Below are 19,660 nucleotides of genomic sequence, written 5' to 3'. Positions count from 1 at the left end.
TACACAATATGCAAATATTAAATATTAAATAAGGTATTGAAGGAGCAACTAAGGAGGTACGGCTACCTTTACCCCAAGATACACCTCATTTAAGAATCAGGACTATCCCAGGGTGGCTGAGCCTGGGGTGGCTCAGGGGGTTAAAGCCTCTGCCTTCGGCTCAGGTCATGATCCCAGGGTCCTGGGATCGAGCCCCCATCGGGTTCTCTGCTCGGCAGGGAGCCTGCTTCCCCTTCTCTCTCTGCCGGCCTTTCTGCCTACTTGTGATCTCTGTCAAATAAATAAATAAAATCTTAAAAAAAAAAAGTCAGGACTATCCCAGGCCTCAGGAGGCTGGGCCCCAGGTACTCAGCTAAGCGTCCCCCCCTCAGGGCGGTAGAGAAAAGGGGAAAACTCCAGGGCGCCATCTATGGGTAGTGGCACCTGTATTGGACACAGGCTGTGAAGGCCGTGGGTGTGGTCTTCAGAAGGGAGGGGAAAGTTTCACCAGCTCATTCTCTGCTGCTTGGGGAAGCTTGTGAAGAGGAAAACAAGGTTCCGACTTCTTTTAGGGACAGAATCTTGCACCATCTGCTGAGCCTGACATTTTAAGGCTTAGGAAGGCATTAATAGGGCAATTTCAATATTGACTCCTTGCCTGAATCTGTGACCCCTCAGAGATACGACCCAAAGCCTGAAGGTTGGGGCCCGCGTGGCATGAAGGATTTTAATTTGGAAATTGTATCTTTCTTTAAAAATCTGATGTAATGGAGAATACCTAAATCATTTATAGCTACTAAGAGCACGGAAAACGGTAACTTGAACAATAAACCAAAGGACATGATGTAGACCTATGGAGCGTGAAAAGGCCTGCTCTCTGGGGACCGTCTTGGTCAGTCACAGACACGCTTTCGAGTGACATCATCTTCCAAAGATGGGAGCATGCACCAGCACTGTCCCGGTGCGACAGCCTGTCATAAACTGCAGAATTACTCCAGGTAGAAATTCCTCACCTACACTGTCACTGCTTACTCTGGGAATTTGATGTATTCATTCAGTCAGTCAACACACACATCTGGGTCTGGATTTCAGCACAGCAGATCCTGAGACGAGGATTCAGGCCAGTGGTTTACTGGAATGACAGGGGAGTGCAGACATGATGGGGCAGAGGGAGGAAAAGCAGCCCAAAAGGAGTGTTCTCAAGCCTGTTGCCACTGTGGCAAGGGGAGCCCAATCCTGCAGGCAAACTCCAGAAGCAGGCAGAATGGGGCTGCACAACCTCTCCCCACGAGGTGTGCACAGAAATCTCTAGGGCTGTAAAGCTGCAGGTTCTGATGTCAGTGGATCTGGAGAGGGGCCTAGGATTCTGCATGTCTGACAGGCTCTCAGGGCCTGCTGTGCTCCTGGTCTGAGGACCACACTTCCGGGACGAAGGGAGGAGACTTATGCCTGAGCATTCAAACCCTCTGGGCCGCACGGACAGGAGTCCTTTTACGGGGGCTTTCTTGAGTCCTCGGCTGCCCACAGCTCTGAGGAGGGGGGATCCCAAGGCACTTCCGGCAGTCTGCAAGAGAAGCAGAGCTTCCTTCCACAGCCTGTGATGTCTCGGGCACCAAGGGGGAGACGGGCCGTGGGAAGCTGGAGGACACACTGACCGCATATGGACGTCCTGACCTCTGTTACACTCCCTGGGTCCTGATGACGCACCAGGCAAGGGCCAAGGTCAACGATCCCTGCCACTGTCAACCGAATGTTAAATCAAGTGTGATATATCCTATGTTAGGCAGTGGTGAGTGCGGAGGAGAAAAGCAGTGCCAAAAAGTGGGACAGGAAAGGTCACGGTGGGAGGGAGTGCTGCTTGGTGAGGCTGGAGAGTCACCCCTGAAAAGCTGACCCTCACGAACCTGTGGGTATCTGAGAACGGATGATTCCAGGTAGAGACACGAGCAAGGACAAAGGCTCTAGTGGGCCTGGCAGGTGCGGGAGGAGAGGCCAGTGCAGCCAGAGTGAAGTCAGCAAACCCAAGAGGAGAAGAGGTCAAGGGGCTATGGGTAGGAGGCAAGTCCTGGGCGGGTGGGGTGGGGGGAGGTCCCACAGCTGACCCTTGAACCTCTCCTCTGAATGCCTTGGAAGGCTGCTGGGGGTTGAGCAGAGGAGGGAAAGGACATGACTTCTAGTGCAGCGTTCAGAAGGTACAGAGTGGAGGCAAGGTGGGAACAGGAAGGGCGGTTGGAGGATTACTGCTGACATCCGGGAGGCGGAGGACGGGGGTACGGAAAAGTACCAGGGCTTTACAGAAATTATAAACCAAGTGGGCCTTTGCTCTTGTACATCAATAAACTGGATGTGGAATGTAAGGAAAACATTATAGGAGAGAAAACGAGGTCGTAGTTGAAAGGGAAGGGGGGTTAAGTCAAGGATCACTTGAAGGTTTTGGTCCTAACCAACTGAAAAACAAAAAACAAAAACAAAAAAACAGAGTTGCCATTATCTAAGAAGGGAAGAAATAGGGGCCCCTGGCTGGCTCAGCTGGTTAAGCCTCTGTCTTTGACTCAGGTCATGAGCCCAGGGTCCTGGGATGGAGCCCCACATCAGGCTCTCTGCTCAGCAGGGAGTCTGCTTCCCCCTTAGCCCTGCCTCTCCCTGCGTGGGTATGTGTGCGTGCTCTCTCTCAAATAATAAATAATTTGAAGAAGACGGAGGAGGAAACAAAAGAAGAAGAAGAAGGAAGAAGGTAGAAGTGAGAAGAAGAGGGAAGCAATATCCAGCACTGAGCTGGAAGCACATTAAGTGTCGACACTCAAGTGAGTGTGGGAAACGGATGGAGGACCTACAAATCTAGAGTTTGAAGAAGATGCCCAGGTCGGAGATGTGACTCTGGGAGTCATCTGCCCCCTCAGCTGTATTTAGAGTCCAGAGGCTGTTTCCTAAGAACGGAAAAGCTCTGTTCCTGAGAAGGGTAAAAGAGAAGAGCACTGAGGACTGAGCTGGGGGTGGGGTAGGGGAGCGCCACTACCTGAAGGACAGAGCCTGGCCCAGGACTGAAAGGGGAGATGGAACGGAAAGGCTAGAATGGAAGGCAGAGACCCCGGCGAGGCTCATCTCGAAGACGCGCAACCGTCCACGTGCCAAGGGCTACGGGCCCACCCAGGCGAGCTGAGGCGGCACAGGGAACACCGCCCCGTGAAGAGGTCCCTGATAACCTGCATTGGGAACAGGCCGCAGAGCCCAGGGCAATGAGGTGTCACCAAAGGCAGTTTCAGAGAGAACAGGAGAAATGAAGAGGACGAATACTAATTGATCAAAGGGTAAGTGTTGAGATGCGCAGGAGAGAAAATGAGGTCGTAGTTGAAAGGGAAGGGAGGTTAAGGCAGACTTCCGTCTAAGCTAGAGAAGCAACAGCACAGTGTAGGACAAAGGGAGTGATCCAGTGGAGAAGGGCAGGCCTTCCTGACGCGTCCCGGCCTTACCTTCAATCTCATCCATGCTAAAAACAGAAAAGTAGAAAGGTTAACGGGAGACATGGTCATTTCAATAGGATATGAAATTTAATCCAATTTTAGTCTTTTGTCTCTAAATTGGCTATTATTAAACAGGTCAAAAGAAAACCATCCAACACTCAATTATGTAAGCAGTCACTTCGCCAGGGAATTCTTTAAAAGCCTATCTGCAAGAATCAATTACCTTTATGTAATAATTTGTGGCTTGATAAAAATATATTTAGGAATACCAGGTACTCGGATCCATTATATTTAATGTGAAAGACAGAGAACCTGTAATGGTAACAAATAAAAACATTCAGAGGGAATATTCCCAATACATGTTGTGGTAAATGTCGTTAGCCTGGCCTGTCTTCCAGGACATTTTCCAATGGTGTGATCGTATTTATTTACCCTGTGTTATTAGAGAGTGAATAGTCACTAGCCTTCAATTTTCACATCAATTGCAGAAAAAAGATTCCATTTTCTACACCGTCTGGAATTGAAATTGACTTAGCATCTCAGAACTGTCAAAAATTTCTTTTACGAAAAGGTTTGCTTTACAGAGACTATAAAGTAGGTGTCATCCTTGACATGGGCATTCTATATTCATGCCGCAGGTCTCTGCAAAGGCAGCGTTAAGGAGCGTCAGGAAAGGTCTTAGAAAGGCCTCGCCGTCATGCTTTGTGCCTCCCCTGGCTTCCTCGCAGTCAGCTTCTGCACTGTAGATGTCAGGGGCTCTCTATTTAAAACTGCTAACAAGAAAGAGAAGAATTCGAGAAGAATATGATATCAGCTACCCTCGAACTTGCCTTTGCTAACAGGTCAGCCTGACACTTAATTTTCCTGCGTTAAAAATGGGAACCTCGTCTCCATTCGAATTAGAAGCAAACGTTAAGTCCTCGGTGGCACAGATTTGAAACTTACTCCGAGGGATCCTCCCCCGCCTGTGTACTCACACAACGGGGCTGGTCTCTGTCCAGCTCACAGACGAGAAACCAGGTAAAATTACACAAGATCTCTGAAGTCCTTTCTTTTCTGTTAGGAAGTACTGTGCCTGTCCTTCATACAGATGGGCAGACTTTCCCACAGATGTATCTTAACTGCATTCCCTCAATCAGCAGCAGCTTAGACGGAGTGCCATTTAACGTTACCAGTGTGCCCCCGGTCACATTCACCCACAGGGCAATTAGGCCTGAGCCATAAAAATCTACAAGCCCCACTATTTCCGACATCAACAAATAAACAGGCTTATGGGAGCCTCCTTCCTGGGATCCAGGTCAGGGCTGTTGCCTGGCAGGGGCGGGCGGAGTTCCATCCTCACAGGTGCACAAGCCAGCTTCGAGACACCCTTTATGAAATGGTTCTCTGTTTCGTCGTCACGTTTATTTTCAAGAGCGATACGATTCCAACATTCTCCGGGAATGAAGCTAACTACATAGAGTCCTGCCGGCAATTCTGAAGATGCACAGAATGGAAAGGTGGTGAGTTAAGGCTTCTTCTGAGCAGAAGGCTTCCTCCTAAAGGAAGGACAGGCTGAGAGCCACCCGTACATTCAGACTGTAGTGATTACGAAACGTGGTCAGAGAGACTCTTTCCGGAAACACTGTTATAAAAGGGTATGTGCTCTTAACTCCCTGGGGCCTCAGCAAACCTTTGAATTACTCGTTGCTGGAGTGACTCTACTTTTTCCCAGGAAGGACCTGCTGGGTCAGCCACGCCCCCCAAGCACAGACATCTCTTTTCCTAACCCCCATCTTTTGTCTGAGCCCTGTAACCTATGAAGGGACTCAACTTTGTTCAAAAGTACCTTGCAAACCGGCAGATTTGGTTATCAAGGGGTGGGTGACAGTCCCAACCCACAGGCCTCCCTGCCACCTGCCTGTGTCCTTGGCCACCGTGTCACACAAACCAAACGGGTACATTACATCGTCTCGAAAGCAGATTCTAACATCGGACTGATGTGTGCTGATGATTTCTGAATACGCCAGCAGCTAGACTATGGTTTTCCACTATTAAAAAGGGGCTAATAAAAATGATAGAAAAAAACACTTCTCTGCCTTTACAAGCAGTAATTTAAACCCCCAAGCTCAAAATCAAGATGAAAAAGTTCCAAATTGATTAATATGGAAATTACCAAACCATCGAAACTGCTGATGTCGTAAACAAAATTCGTCAACAGCCACTAAGACTTCATTGAAAGTAAATTTATTGTTTGTTTTAAAAATCAACTGTGCAAATATGTGCTTCTCGAGACCTTTTTGAATCTGGTTTGTTGTTCATCTCTTCTCAGGCTTCAGTTTGGCAAGGCTAAATGAGAAACACGGTACAGACACACAGTTAGTAAGTACAGGTAAGGGAAGCAACAGTCATTCCTGTTTGTTATTCTCTCAAAGCCTAAAGAGTGTAATCCAAGCTACAACATTAAGTCTTAAAATCTGATCATGTTCACTGTGGTCTGAAAACTATCATATTCTAAAAGGGGAAAGATACCAGTGTATCTGATTTCAACCAAACAAGGTTTCAAACTAAATTACCTATTTCCTCTTACAGAACTAAATAAAACAATGCTGCAGGGACCCAGGTAATCATTTTAAGTGTAATTGGAGGATTCAATTTTAATGGTAATAATGCAACATTACTTTTGCTTTAGCTCTCCACAGTGATAGGTTCTCAGCTGTCACATATGGACAAAAGCACAAAATGAACCCGAGATGTGCACAGTGAGGTCACCTCTAAGAAACCTTCAGTTGGAGAGTGGATACAATTCTACGACATCCGAAACAGAACCATGCTAACCTTTTAGGCAAAGCAATATCAAATTGTACTTACTCCAGGACTGAAAAGGAGAGCAATACGTAATTTTTTCAACACTTACTATTGGAGACTATTGTCCTAAAATAGGGTTTTATTATCGTATTGATTATTTCAATTTGAAGACAAACACCAGGCAAAAGTATGTTACTGAATAATGCTCTTGCTTTCCTTCAAACATGAACTCATTTAAAACATTAAATAATAGATCTCTCTCCTTCTAAAGGGCAGATTTAGTTCCTTCCCTCTTTAGGGACAATTTCATGAGCTGCGGAATTCTCAAAAATATTCTGGAGTATTAAATGTGAATAGGCAAGCATCTGAAAATCAAACATAAACAAAGACTCAAAATTCCAGACCCTCCCTCTGTTCTGCACTTTGCACAAAGAATGATTACATTTACAAGTCATGTTTACCTATTTAGCAAGCGCACTCTGGTTTCTTAGCTACAAAGCCATTTTAATTAAGGCAACAGGAGTTCCTTATGTGCAAAAGAAGATGTAGTATATACAATGAGAAATTCATACAAACATGAAACACTTTACATTTGTTATTTGATTTCTTATAGATTTGAATTTGTGATTTAAAACTTGCATTAAGACAGCTTTTGCACTTCATATACTCCATAATTTATAAACAGAGAAGTGATTCATAGGACTCAACACATTCTTTCCTAGAGCTGTTTATCAATAATTAAATCATCTTTGTGACTACCATTCAATGTGTGAAATAGAAAACCATGTCCTCTGACTATACCAATAAATAAAAATACTTATGCAAGGTGCCATGGTTTCCTCTGGTGCCCTTTTAAAAACAGGGTCCGTATGTTTGGCCTTCTTCAAACTGAACCCCAAATCACAATCTATAGGGGTAGGAAGAGAGTGTATGTGTTTGCGGGGAGCTGTGGAGGGAGATGGTAGGAGGGAGAGCTTGTGAGCCTGCTTTTAAAGGAAAACTTATTATTACCTCCTTCAGTGACCAAACAGAAAAAGCTCATGTGCCCAGAAAGCTAGACCAATATCTAATGCCCCTGACCCTTAGCTTTATCATTCTGTTACCTGAAACAAAACACAGAAACAAAATCATAAAAACACACGCTTGCACACAGACACACACACATCCTTGGTTCGTACTTCAGGTCTCCGTTGGGCAGCCTCATTCGAACTCCTTACAAACTGATCTAAGAATGTATATGCACATACATATTTTGATTAAGCTATTTAAAAGCAACACCGCTAAGGAAATCACATGCTCTTCTCCATAAGAGCACAAAAAGGGAAGAGACGAATTTTAAAATCGGACTCTATTCCGTACATTATTAAAAAAAAAAAAAAAAGAAAGAAAACATAAAAGAAGCAACGTGAGACTGGATTGGTCTCAAACAGTGAGATTCAGAATGAGAGGTAGTTACGAAATGTTTTGAAAAAATCTAACAAAACTTTAATAAGAGTCTTCTCCAATAAGAAGAACATAAAATAATGGTGTGAAGGAAGGATTAAGAGCCAAGAGTCAATCAGACAAAAAGCGTATTTTGTTTAATAAATTATTCTCAGCTCATTTTCAAGGAGAAGTGCTTGGCAAGCTTCAACCATTTCCCAAAGGGCTGAGCCAGAGGTCTGCACCCAGATAGAAGACAGCCACAGTCAAGAAAACTAGACAAGTTACCGAGACTCTGCTGAAGAGAGATTTACATTTGTCACTTGGTGGCATGTCATTCTCCTAGGGGAAGCAGCTCTGTTCTGTGGAACTCAGACACTTCCATGGTCTAAGCTCTCCCAGCACAGCCCATACTCATCCAGCAGCACACGTCTGGAAGGCAGCGCTGGCGAGAGCTGTGTCTGCCCCCCTCGTAACATGTCCGCACGTGCCGATGAGACAGGAGTAAACAACCTCAAAAGCAGAGATCGTGGAAAAATGAGATAAAATAATCAGGAACTGGTAAATTTTGAGTACTGTTTTTGATTTTATAAAACGGACTTAATTTTTATAATGGCGTGTTTAACAATCGTTGGGCTACGTGTCTGAACAGGGAGCAACCCACTCTCAGAAGCCAACATGGGCTAATTCTAGCAAACCACTGACTCTGTATTCCCGAAAAAGTGTGAACATCCGTGATTTTCTTTAATAGCTATTCTCAAACACTGGGAGAACACGAGCCAATTTTTTAGGGGACAAACACACACACACACACACACACACACACAGACCCTTTGGCCCCCACACCTAAACATGGAAGTTAGTTTTCAAAAACACGCAGGCCTTTGAAATTAGAATTTTCACAAAGCTGGCTTTCACTAAAGGATGCAGGTATAATCTACAGAATCTGTCTAGAGAAAACATCATGTGGTATTTTACAGAACTTTTAGCAACAAGGTGCTTGCCGGGTAACAATTTGGCATCCCTCTGAAACATACATGTTCCCATGGACCCCACACTGTCCACTCTTCTGACCCACAAAGGAACAACTCTACCATAAATCCTCTCTTATTCTGGAGCTGTAAATTACAGAAAAAAATCTATAAGGAAAATAATTTATAACATATTTTATAAAAAACACACCAGAAAGTTGCTTATTTTTTTTTTATTCCAGGAGAAGGACAGAGCCCTCTATGTGCCAGATAAATGTTGGCTGACGAACATTGACTTTCAATGTAACTCCTGGAGGGCACCTAGACACAAGACTGTACTACCGGTTGAATGTGTTACGTCTAGGGAAGATACTCTCCCATCTCGTCTTCTCTAAAGAAGACAGCAGTACATAGTCCTTAAATTATAATTGATGGGCAAGAGCCTTACGTCATATGTAACCAAGTGCCAGCTTATGTGCTGCCCATCTACATAGACAGAGAGAAAAGCTCCTGGCTAACACAGAAACTGAAATAAAGTGGCCGTTAGCGCAGTTTCATCCCATAGGTGTTCCTGGACACAGCATATAATTAAGAAAGGCGAAACCGACTGAAAAATGCATTCGGGAGTATATAAACAAAAAAAACTCTAATGTCAAACTAGGAATATCCCCAAACTCTAAAGCATCAGAGATGGAAATCCCTTCATATTTAAATAAAAGCTAATGCCGCTAATAGACCAGGCTTTGTTTTCTCTAACTGTAGTATACTTCTGTGCACTCGAGTTATTCAGACATGTACAGAGCACATCTGTTGGATTGTGTGGCCTGTAGGCTGTGCCCCGAGTCCTCAACTTTGCAGGCCTGACATATCTTTAACTCTCTGAGTTATTGAGGTCAACCTGAGGATCATAAATCAAGAAATTCCATGAAAATAAAAACTCTTGTTCATATTTTGCAATTAAAAAATAGTTAAAAGGAAGGGATTCCTAATACAGGGTAACTACGTTTTGAAGAGTCAAGTGACTATGCTGTATGTTTTCAATTTGAAACCATGATCTTGATATGTTTAGGGGTTTAATTTATGGAACAATCGAGCAATCTTTATATTTAACATTAAATGCCTGAATATTATAAATCACTTAAGATGAACATTTATGGGAGAGTTTCAGTGCAACTTCTGAACAACTTGTCACTTTTACTGTGGAGCAATGATTTGTAAAAAACGATATGCTAAGTAATCCTGGAGTATAATTTAGGGACACAAAAACAACTGTCAGGAAACAGCCAGAGACTACATTTAATGAGATCTTTACAGACTGAAGTAATAAGTATTAAATTAATCAACACAGCTTAATTGAAGCTCTATTTGTAACATTTTTTATTAGACTTGTTATTAATGAACCTTTAAATGCTACCACTAACTTGAGCTCTATGTTAAATTTAAATAATGAACCATTGTTCACACACACAAAAGAACAAACACCGCTTTAATAGCCCTTTGTCTCCACGGGGCTTTTACTCTATGCACAGCTAACATGAAGACATGTCCTTCCTTCCTCTCACCGTTATTTACATGGTTGGCAAGAAAACATCTTTAAGGCTGCTACAATGGTCTGAAATGACTCAAGTGAAATTCTTGAGAAATTACAAGTGCCAACGGCAAAGACTGAAAATTAGAAAACATTTCTGGTTGAACTCAAAGATAGTGTTTTCAAGTCTGTGCTCCTGGAATTCTGGATTAAGTATGTCTAGGGATGATCTGCTCTGGGTCAGTAAAGACTTACCTGAACATGTCTCCCAAGCCCTTCAGCATTCCCTTCTTGGCTTTCATTTTGTCCTTCTCCTTGTCTCGGTCTTTCTTCTTGTCTTTGCCAGCTTTATCCTTTCTCCTATCCATCTTATCGCCTTTCTCTTGGTTTCCATTCATGTGTCTCTCCAGAGAATGTGAAGGCTGATCACTGGCTGTGGATACAGACTCTCTCCCTGATCTTGAACTTTCTTCTGTGTCTTCCTCCACTTGGAAGGGAAACAAACACAAACAGATGAGGAAAACAATGAACCAAAAGAACAAAGTGAAAGAGGCTAAAATATACACATGCGGATTTTGCTTTCCTACATTTTCTACCGTTGTTTGACCCTGCTATCAATGGGGATTGCAATGTTAATTTAGTTTTTGCTTTTTTAAGTTTTTCCTTTTTTAGTAATCTTTACACCTAACCTGGGGCTTGAACTCACGACCCCGAGATCAAGAGTCCCATGCTCCTGCGACTGAGCCTGCCAGGCGCCCCCGTGCTATTTACTTTTGAAGAGAATGAGAACTGAACATGTGGTGTGGATGACTACTAAGCACATGGGTATTCCTATGTGAAGATCATGTGCCAACGGTAAGAGACAAACAGCTTCCTGGCCAGATGTTGATTCCTTCACTAGGGTAATATCATCCTTGATACAGCTATGCATGGCTGGCGGGGATTAGTAGGCGCTTATCACACAGCGTGGATCCCTAAGGCTCCAGTGTACTGTACTTGCAAAATGCAAAGAAAACAAACAGCTCTTCCTCTGGTGCTTCCTTTCCTCGCAGGTAAGGATAACGTAGATCTACTCTGGCCCCTCATTAATTTGTGAGACTACACCATTCACTAGTAAGCACACTGACACCAGCACAAGGACTTCTTTCTTCAGGCTCCCAAATATGTCCATTTGTGATTTCTGCAAACAGAAGACTGGATCTTCACAGCCTGTTACTTTTCCTCATGCTGTCATTGCATAAAGCCAACATCATAAGCAAATGCTACTGTATCTTCTAATCCTAAATAATTCTGCATGTCCATCTACATCATGACAAGGAAACAAAGATGGATAAAACCATGAAAATGTGTAAATCAATAACCTCACACTCCCCTGAAGTCTGCAGATAAAAGATCTACTTAGTGATAACAATATCCTATCCTCTGAACCAACAGTCAGCAAGCATATGGTCCAAGGGCACTTCAATACCTCAAACTTTTTGATTTGAAAGCATGACAAGTAACTAGAGTAGGTTTACACCTGCCAAAAGAACTGGAACAATTTCTATATTAAGTAAGAAACAATACATATACATATTAAGAGCCACTCTCATAAATCGTTTTTGAGATTGGTTGCCTAAGATTTTCTTCCAAATAGGATAAGAATTATTGGGGCTTCAGATTTTCCCTTGACTTCTGAGGTCATTTTATTCTCCTGCATCAACAAATAAAGTAGGAATCAATGTTTTTAAGCTTCTTCTAACACAGAACCAAATAGAACAGTTAAGCCTCTTCCCAATATTTCACAAAGAACTGACCTCTAAGTCAAGTTAATATATCTTCAAGTGAAAGTCAGTCTTGCCTCTCCAACACCAAGGGACACTTGAGTTAGTAATACACAATATCAAAGTATAATAAGGCCAGTTAAAACAATCTCAGTATCTTAGTGTTCTGCTAGTAAACCTTCCCAAATCTGAGGAAAAGATGATCAGTAATGGCATGACCACCCCAAAGTAATACAGTTAAAAAAAATGCAGCTACTTAGCATGATACCAAAATAAAGTGTACAATTCCTTTCGTTGACACATTTGGTTAAAAACATGAGCCAACATATTTCTCACGCCAACAGGTCATGCCTTCGTGCAGCTCAAGAATAAAAGCACCACCGTTTCTAAATCTGGAAGGTACTTCAGAGGTCATTCAGACTGACAACTCCCATTTCTTGCTGAGGAAACAGTCAAGTTTGAGGGCAGCATACTCCCAGGCGAGGACTCTTTCTAGAATTATGTCCCATATGACTGTACTTCAGCAAGACCTTCATGCGTTTCTTTCAGCAACTCTGTTTGTGATTGCTCAATTCCATGCTTCACACAACACACACTGAGGTAATCTATCACCCAGTCATTACACAGTCTGCCCAAAAGATAATTCCAGCGGTCAGCACTGTATTTCAGAAACCTACTGTCAATCCTATGTATTCATTTAATGCCGTGACTTGTGGCTCATATTGATGAAATCACTCAAGAAGCCAGATCAAAAATGCATATGGAACTCTAGGACTTGATAGCAACCAGTGACTTTAATGACTTAAAAAGGTGCGACCAGTGACTTAAATGCCTTTAGAAAGGTCTGCCTCCCTCTGCACCAGGTGATCTAATTGTGAACCACTCCCCACCACTCCCCTGCTCCAAAGGATGTAGTAGATTTTAAAATTTTGCTTTTTTTCCTCTCATTTTTTTGTGTTCTACACGGAGCAGTGAAAGAATATCCTGGTCAGAGGTGCCTGGGTGGCCTGGGTTAAGCCTCTGCCTTCAGTTCAGGTCATATCTCAGGGTCCTGGGATCGAGCCCCGCATCCAACTCTCTGCTCAGCGGGGAGCCTGCTTCCTCCTCTCTCTCTGCCTGCCTCTCTGCCTACTTGTGATGTCTCTCTGATAAATAAGAAAATAAATAATTAAAAAAAAAAGAATATCCTGGTCAACTAGGCCAAAGATGTGCCAAGTATAATGTAGCCTTTTTACACGTGAGTCTCCCAGGAGAATGTAAGTATCGCTTTAGCGGATCTGAAGTGCCTTGTCTGACCCTGTAAACATGTCTGCTCTCCACCAGGTCACCAACTGCTGTCTCAACCCTTTGGGGAACAGGTGTGGCCTCAACTTTGAAATAATCATGCAAATAGTTACATAGCAATCAGAGGTTCTCGGGAACTGTAAAACCTAGGTCTACTGGTCCACTCAAGATAGCTAAATGGATGCTAGTCAATCTTCTTAAATTCCCAACATGCAAGCCTCCCTTTACCCATCCTTCCATAACTCTTGGTATAAACTTTTATTACTGTACTCCCCATGTGGTGTGACTACATGTCTGCCTCCCATTCTCTAAACTTCTAAAATGAGGACTGCCAGGCAGACGCAGACAGCAGAGGAAGGACTGTGGCTACGCCTGACGCAGGACTTGATCCCAACCAACCAAACTCTCCTCCAATCTCTGGGTATCCCCATTCCCCGAGGTTCAGAGCAATACCTACTTTCCTCTAACCGAGAGTGACAAAACTAGCCACACCCCAACTACGACATCGGGAAGGCTCATTGTACTTGGTTTTTGCTCCCTCATCAGTTGCTGGTACCTTTTCATGTGATTATTGTTAGTGCTACACGTGTTGTCTAATGGATTTTAGAGCCCTCTCCAATATCTGAAACTATAAACAAAAAAATGAGCTCAATAAATGTAAGTGACTTAGTCTTCCACAGCAACCATTATCATAAATCATGAATGGAAGTATCAGTAGCAGTTCTGCTAGTTTTCTGCCTAATAGTTTTGGCAGAAGTACAAGGGGCATATGTCTGCTCCTGGCTCAGTAACAGAATAAAGGCAGCGCCTTCACAACTGACTATATGCTGAAGTCAGATTTGTTGCCAGTTCTTTTCATGCTCACAATAATTTTCTGGTGTATGTAATACAACTTATTTTCTAAATTGGGTGAAACAGAGAAAATTAGTATTACATTATTTATTAACTTCGGGTTTTGTAACCTCATTTTATAAAATCAAAAATCCTAGCTCTGTTTCCTGCCCCAAGCAAGTGGACTGTTTTTAAAATGATACTTGCACGTTTGAGAATTCTTTATGCTTATTCAGAACATTCTAATTTAGATAATACATTATCACAGAAACTCTTCTGGGGGTGTACTGATTTAAGTAATCCCTTTGAATGCCAACTAATTAAAAATATTTAGCAATATGTGGCTTCATATGTACAAACATAGATGTTCTTTTAGAGTATCATAGTATATATACTTCGAACTCTAAAAACATTTGATAGGAAAAAAAAGTAAGGATCTCTCACTTGACCCTGTCGCCATGCAGAATTATGGTGGTTATCAAAAGCTTAAATAAATGGGTTACAGATGTATAATTGTTTTAAATATGTAGATTCAAGGTCACTGATAATACTAGTCAGATTATATTTTAGTTTTATAACCAATCTTTGTACACTTAATACCACCTTTATAATAAGGTACATAAAATACTTTTATTCCCTCAAATTAAAAAAAATACAAAAAAATTCACATAAACAATTTCTCAGGTAAGAAAAGTACTGGCTATATATTAGCAGCAAATGGTTCAATCGATTGTGTTCCCCATAAATTACAATGCAAGAACTAATCATAAACTTACACTTAGATGATCTATTTAAATGCTGTGTTTTACATTTTTTCTCCTTAATTCTGCTCATCTTGACACATTATTTGATTTCTTTTTGCAGATAGCCTACACAAAGAAAGATGATTACCTCCTTCCAAACAAATAGAAATTTCTATTTTTGACTAACACTTCTGCCTATTTTAACCTGCTCTGTGCACTGAACTTTCCCACATGATTACCTAGGAAGGCAGATAGTTTTAAGTTTCTCTTTCTGAAGAAGGTTTAACGTGAAGCTGCTCATTTCTCTTTAATGCAGCACCGTCATTCTGCAATTAAAACATACCTAATTACCATGTTTTCAACAGATGCAAATGCAGCTCAATTAAAATTCTAGTCCATGCTACAAATTAAGCTACTTAATTCTGCAAGGTATCATGTTAGGACTGGGTCACCAAGAAGTTCAGAAAAGATTGGGCACTTATATGTTAATGATTATGGAGGAAATGACGTTAGGTTTCAACTGAAAAAGTTCTATAGCTCCTGACATAAACAAATACTTCTATCTAGTTATCACAAACAATTTCCAATCAAAAATTGACTCTAAACCACATGGACCAGAGAGAATTTTCTTCCCCATTGTTACTGTTGATACTGTTAATGATTTCTGTTGGTTGCTTATCCACAATCCATTTTCCCCTTTCTTCTTCTTAATGGGACTCTGACCATGTTCAGGAATGCAGTCTAGCTCCAACATGTTATTTCAGCATTAGACCAACCTATGGGTGCCTGCCCCTTGATTTACTATTTCCAACGTTACTAGTCTGAGAATGGCCCCATCAACCTGCATAGGAACACTCCATGCTTGGGAAGATAGCTCATTCACTCCCCTCCGCTGGATATGGACAAGAAAGCAGAAGGCCTCTGAGGTCTGTGATTACCCTTTAGATAAGCTGAATTGTGGAGAATGGAGCCGAAAGGGCAGGAAGATGGGGGATCTTTGGTAACCCTGCTGGGCTATGAACCCAATGGTCTCTGAAGTTGCCCAACCCCAGAGCTCAGCTACGTAAGACAGTGCATTTCCTTATGGTCCTAGTTGCTCTGAGTTGGATTTTCTATTAAATGCAGCTGAAAGCATCCTAATAGGTACATTGTGTAAATCAAACTTTAGAGTAGCCATGGAAGATACACAGTCTATCCCAAGTGTAAGAGTTAGCAGTTAAATGTAATTCTGGGTAGTGGTGACAACTTTGCTAGAATTAAATGATTTGTTCAGACTGGCTACTAGAGTTAAATGAACTGTTCAGTAGGTATAAACAGGGAAACACAAAATGAGAATGATAATATTACTTCTTAATCACCAGTAAACAAGTCTTTTCCGTTGAGGGCACAGCTCAAAGAAGCATCATTATTTCTTGAGTGAATGACAGAATGAACAAATAGTCAATCACATGGAAAACTATCCTTTACTGTTCCCTACTTATGAAGGACTACCCTAGATATCAGAAATACCTAATGAGGGAACCACATATTCTTGAGTAATTTACAATTTATTTTAAAAGACAAAGAATTAAATGGAGTAATTGTATAGAGGATGACCAAGTCTTTGGAATTTATCTTCTTAAAACTTAAAATGAGCAAGTTCAAACGAGACAGGAGTAATGGGAAAATTTCACTAGACTTAGCAAATCCACTGACCCCTACCAATTTCTACTGATTAATCTTAGGTTAAAAAAAAAAAAGTGATAAAAATTAATGAAGACTAGACTCCCGGGCACTGCAAAGTCCTATGCAGGATTCAAGAACTTTGGGGATATAAATATTCTTTTTGTTTCTTATTTTAGTAGAATATTTTGACTTTGAAAAGGAAGAAAGATGTGGAAAATGAACAGCTAGTGATACAGATGGTGTCGAATAACAGGATCTGCTTTTCTGGACTCTGACTTTTAACATTAGAATGATGAGCTCTTGGCAATGGAAAATTTAGCTTTTTCAAAATGCTAAAAAAAAAAAAAAAAAAATTACAAAGCTGCCACCAAACGTGAAACATGAAGAATTAAGAAGCTTCTACCCTAAAATGTGAGGTGAGAATAATAACTGATATGATGAAGAACCAAGAGTCTGACTATGAAAAGAAAGACAGAAGATTTCATGTGACATTTGCCACGTGCTATCACAGAGGTGGTTTCAGCAACTGGAGGACAGGTCAAGTAGATGATTCCAAAAACACTCTAAAGTATATTTTTAAAAAACCAACAACAATAACTGTTTATGTTGAAGAGTGGACACTCTTCCAAAGAACTGAAGACTTATTAACAAAACTCATTTTTTGTTTCTACTTTATATTCTAGCGTTGCTCCAAATTAAATAGGTAAAATGCTCCTGAAGATGCTGGTAGAATGTCATCTCTGTTATCCTTCCCTTCCCAAGAGAATGCTACAGAACAAGTAAGTACAATGAGGGTCATACCCTCAATTTTCTGAACCCCTGCATTTTAACTTTCGGCATCTAATTGATTTTTACATTCAAATGATAGTCTACAATGGATACTACTTCCTGTCCATGGGGACGATGTAGTGAAGCTGGAAGTGTTCCTTTCAACAGACAGAATGGATTGGTTACACAACCAAAATGGTGGCACTCATTACCCTACTATTGGAACTTGACTACAAATTTTACTTTTAATCATGGAATGAGCTTGGTGTTGAATCTATGTTCTAACACTACACAGAATATGATTCATAGTGTCAAGGAAAGAGATTCCAGGTCACTGCTCTGATTCTTTTAAGTGGAAAAAAATACAAAACCAAAAATAAACAACAACACAACCATGTGCAAATGTGATAAAGTAGTGAAAGGCTAGCAATGCTCTATTTTGCTATTTATTGAGAAATCAAGGGGCACCTGGGTGGCTCAGTGGGTTAAGCCTCTGCCTTCGGCTCAGGTCATGATCTCAGGGTTCTGGGATCGAGCCCCGCATCAGGCTCTCTGCTCAGCGGGGAGCCTGCTTCCTCCTCTCTCTCTGCCTGCCTCTCTGACGGCCTCTCTGCCTACTTGTGATCTCTATCTGTCAAATAAATAAATAAAATCTTTAAAAAAAAAAAAAAGAAAGAAAGAAATCAAAATCACTATCCCCCAAAAGCCAATGTTCTAAAACTATCAAGCCAGTCCATACTGTGGACTCCACAAAATCTTCTTGATCTTAAAAAAAAAAAAAATGCTTTATACTGTAAAGTCTCAGATACATTCTATATAATCAGTTAGGGCTTGAGAAAGTCAAGGAAAGCCTAGAGTGCTTGGGACGAAGTTTCCTGAAGAAGGCAGATAGTCTAATGTACCGTGAGAGGGTAGGGTTGAGCGGGAGGAAGAAGACACAGCTCATGGAGATTACATGCTCCAGTCAAGAATGAGCTGGGAGGCTTGAAGGACTCTGAGAATAAGAATGTGATTACGAATTTTCTAGAGAAAGCAGGATCACTTAGGAGATCCTAACAATAACGTCAGATATTAAATAATGAGGATTTGACTAGATTGAACAGAAGGAGTGAATTAGTAGATTTCATGGGGAAAAATTAAGAAAGCTTGGTAATGGAGTGATTACACAGTACGACGATGATTCGAAGTTTCAGAGCCTGGACGCGCTAATGAGAAAAATCCCATCATCATCATCCATCTTTATGTGTGAGATGCTAAGCATGTAAACGCAGTTTCTTCCTTTTCTTTGGCACTGCCAAGCTTCATTACTCAACCTGGATGATCGCATTACTAACATATAACTGATTTTCTTGCCACCGGTACTGCTCACTTACCATGACACCCCTGGTAACCATCCTCTGTCCTACCACCCCAGCAATCACGCTTACTCGAAATTCTTCAATGGTTCTTTAAGGCCCTTCATATAAAACAGAAATAATTTAAACAAGGTTGTCTGTGATTTGTCTTCTACTTTCATCTTAAACCGTATTCCTCATTACGCCGTCACCTACACTACACACATCAGCCTTAATCAATCTATGGCAACCCAGAGAAGGTCCACAGTCTTTCTGATGCACCTGCTGCCTACATGCCCGGTGAAGACCACTCGGGCTACACCACTCATCTCCACTCAGACCTCTTCTGGGGAGGCTTTTCCTCGCTACCTCCCCTTCTGCTCTAAGTCCACAGAGGCTAAGTGGGTACCCTGACCTTTGGTGCCCTGATAACCCATGCGCTACAATGGCCCTTACCCGCATTGCTTCTTAAGGATCGGTTTATCCAGTGGGTTGAACCACCCCATGGCGCCCAGGAACTTACAGGGTAAATATCAGATTTTAGGAGGCATGACTCATGAACACACACTCACATACTTTAAGTAGTTTTAGTGTAGGGGCTTTCTCATTTGGAAGTTTAGTATTCTAGAAAAATCACAGGACTATGAATCAGAAAGTATACATTCAGCATGATTCAGTTTTTCCCAAGTGTGCTCTTGGTCAACTATTTAAATACTTCTTTCTTATCAAAAAGTGGTTAAAATGAGGATTCTATAATTCAAACACTTCAGATGTGACTTTTCATTGTACTTTTAGCTTACTTAAGTTAATATTCACCCACAAAGAGAAGGGGGACGAACACCTCGGGCTATTTTACACGCTTACACCCATACTGAATCAAAGCTCCTTTTCTTAAACTGCAGGTGATATTTAAGTATTCAAATTGGCTTAAAAGCACAGGACGGGCTATTCCTACAATTCTGGAACAAAAATTTCTATAGCTCAACATCCAATTATCGATATTAATCAACTACATAATCTTTTGAAGTACTTTTGACTTTGAAACCCATGTCCTGAATTGTCACAGCAGATTTTCTATAATCTAATGGGTTTTGCTTAGATAAAATTAGACCTAGTTTGCATAT

The 19,660-nt window shown here is 41.6% G+C and overlaps 1 protein-coding gene across 15 annotated transcripts in view; it reads right to left on the bottom strand.

Moving 5' to 3' along the window:
* PARD3 (par-3 family cell polarity regulator) overlaps nt 1–19,660 on the bottom strand; it is a 659,680-nt gene that overhangs the window by 191,442 nt on the left and 448,578 nt on the right. For 13 of the 15 annotated variants that reach the window (XM_044228092.1, XM_044228102.1, XM_044228097.1 and 10 more), the window contains one exon: nt 10,404–10,635. In XM_044228092.1, the coding sequence (XP_044084027.1) occupies nt 10,404–10,635 (232 nt within the window). Of the gene's footprint in view, nt 1–5,650; nt 5,769–10,403; nt 10,636–19,660 lie in introns of those variants that run through there. The other 2 variants (XM_044228106.1, XM_044228107.1) reach the window with 1 other exon arrangement.

The sequence above is a fragment of the Neovison vison genome, chromosome 12 (genome assembly GCF_020171115.1).
Source record: "Neovison vison isolate M4711 chromosome 12, ASM_NN_V1, whole genome shotgun sequence".
Lineage (NCBI taxonomy): Eukaryota > Metazoa > Chordata > Mammalia > Carnivora > Mustelidae > Neogale > Neogale vison.
This window is presented reverse-complemented; position numbering and strand designations above follow the sequence as displayed.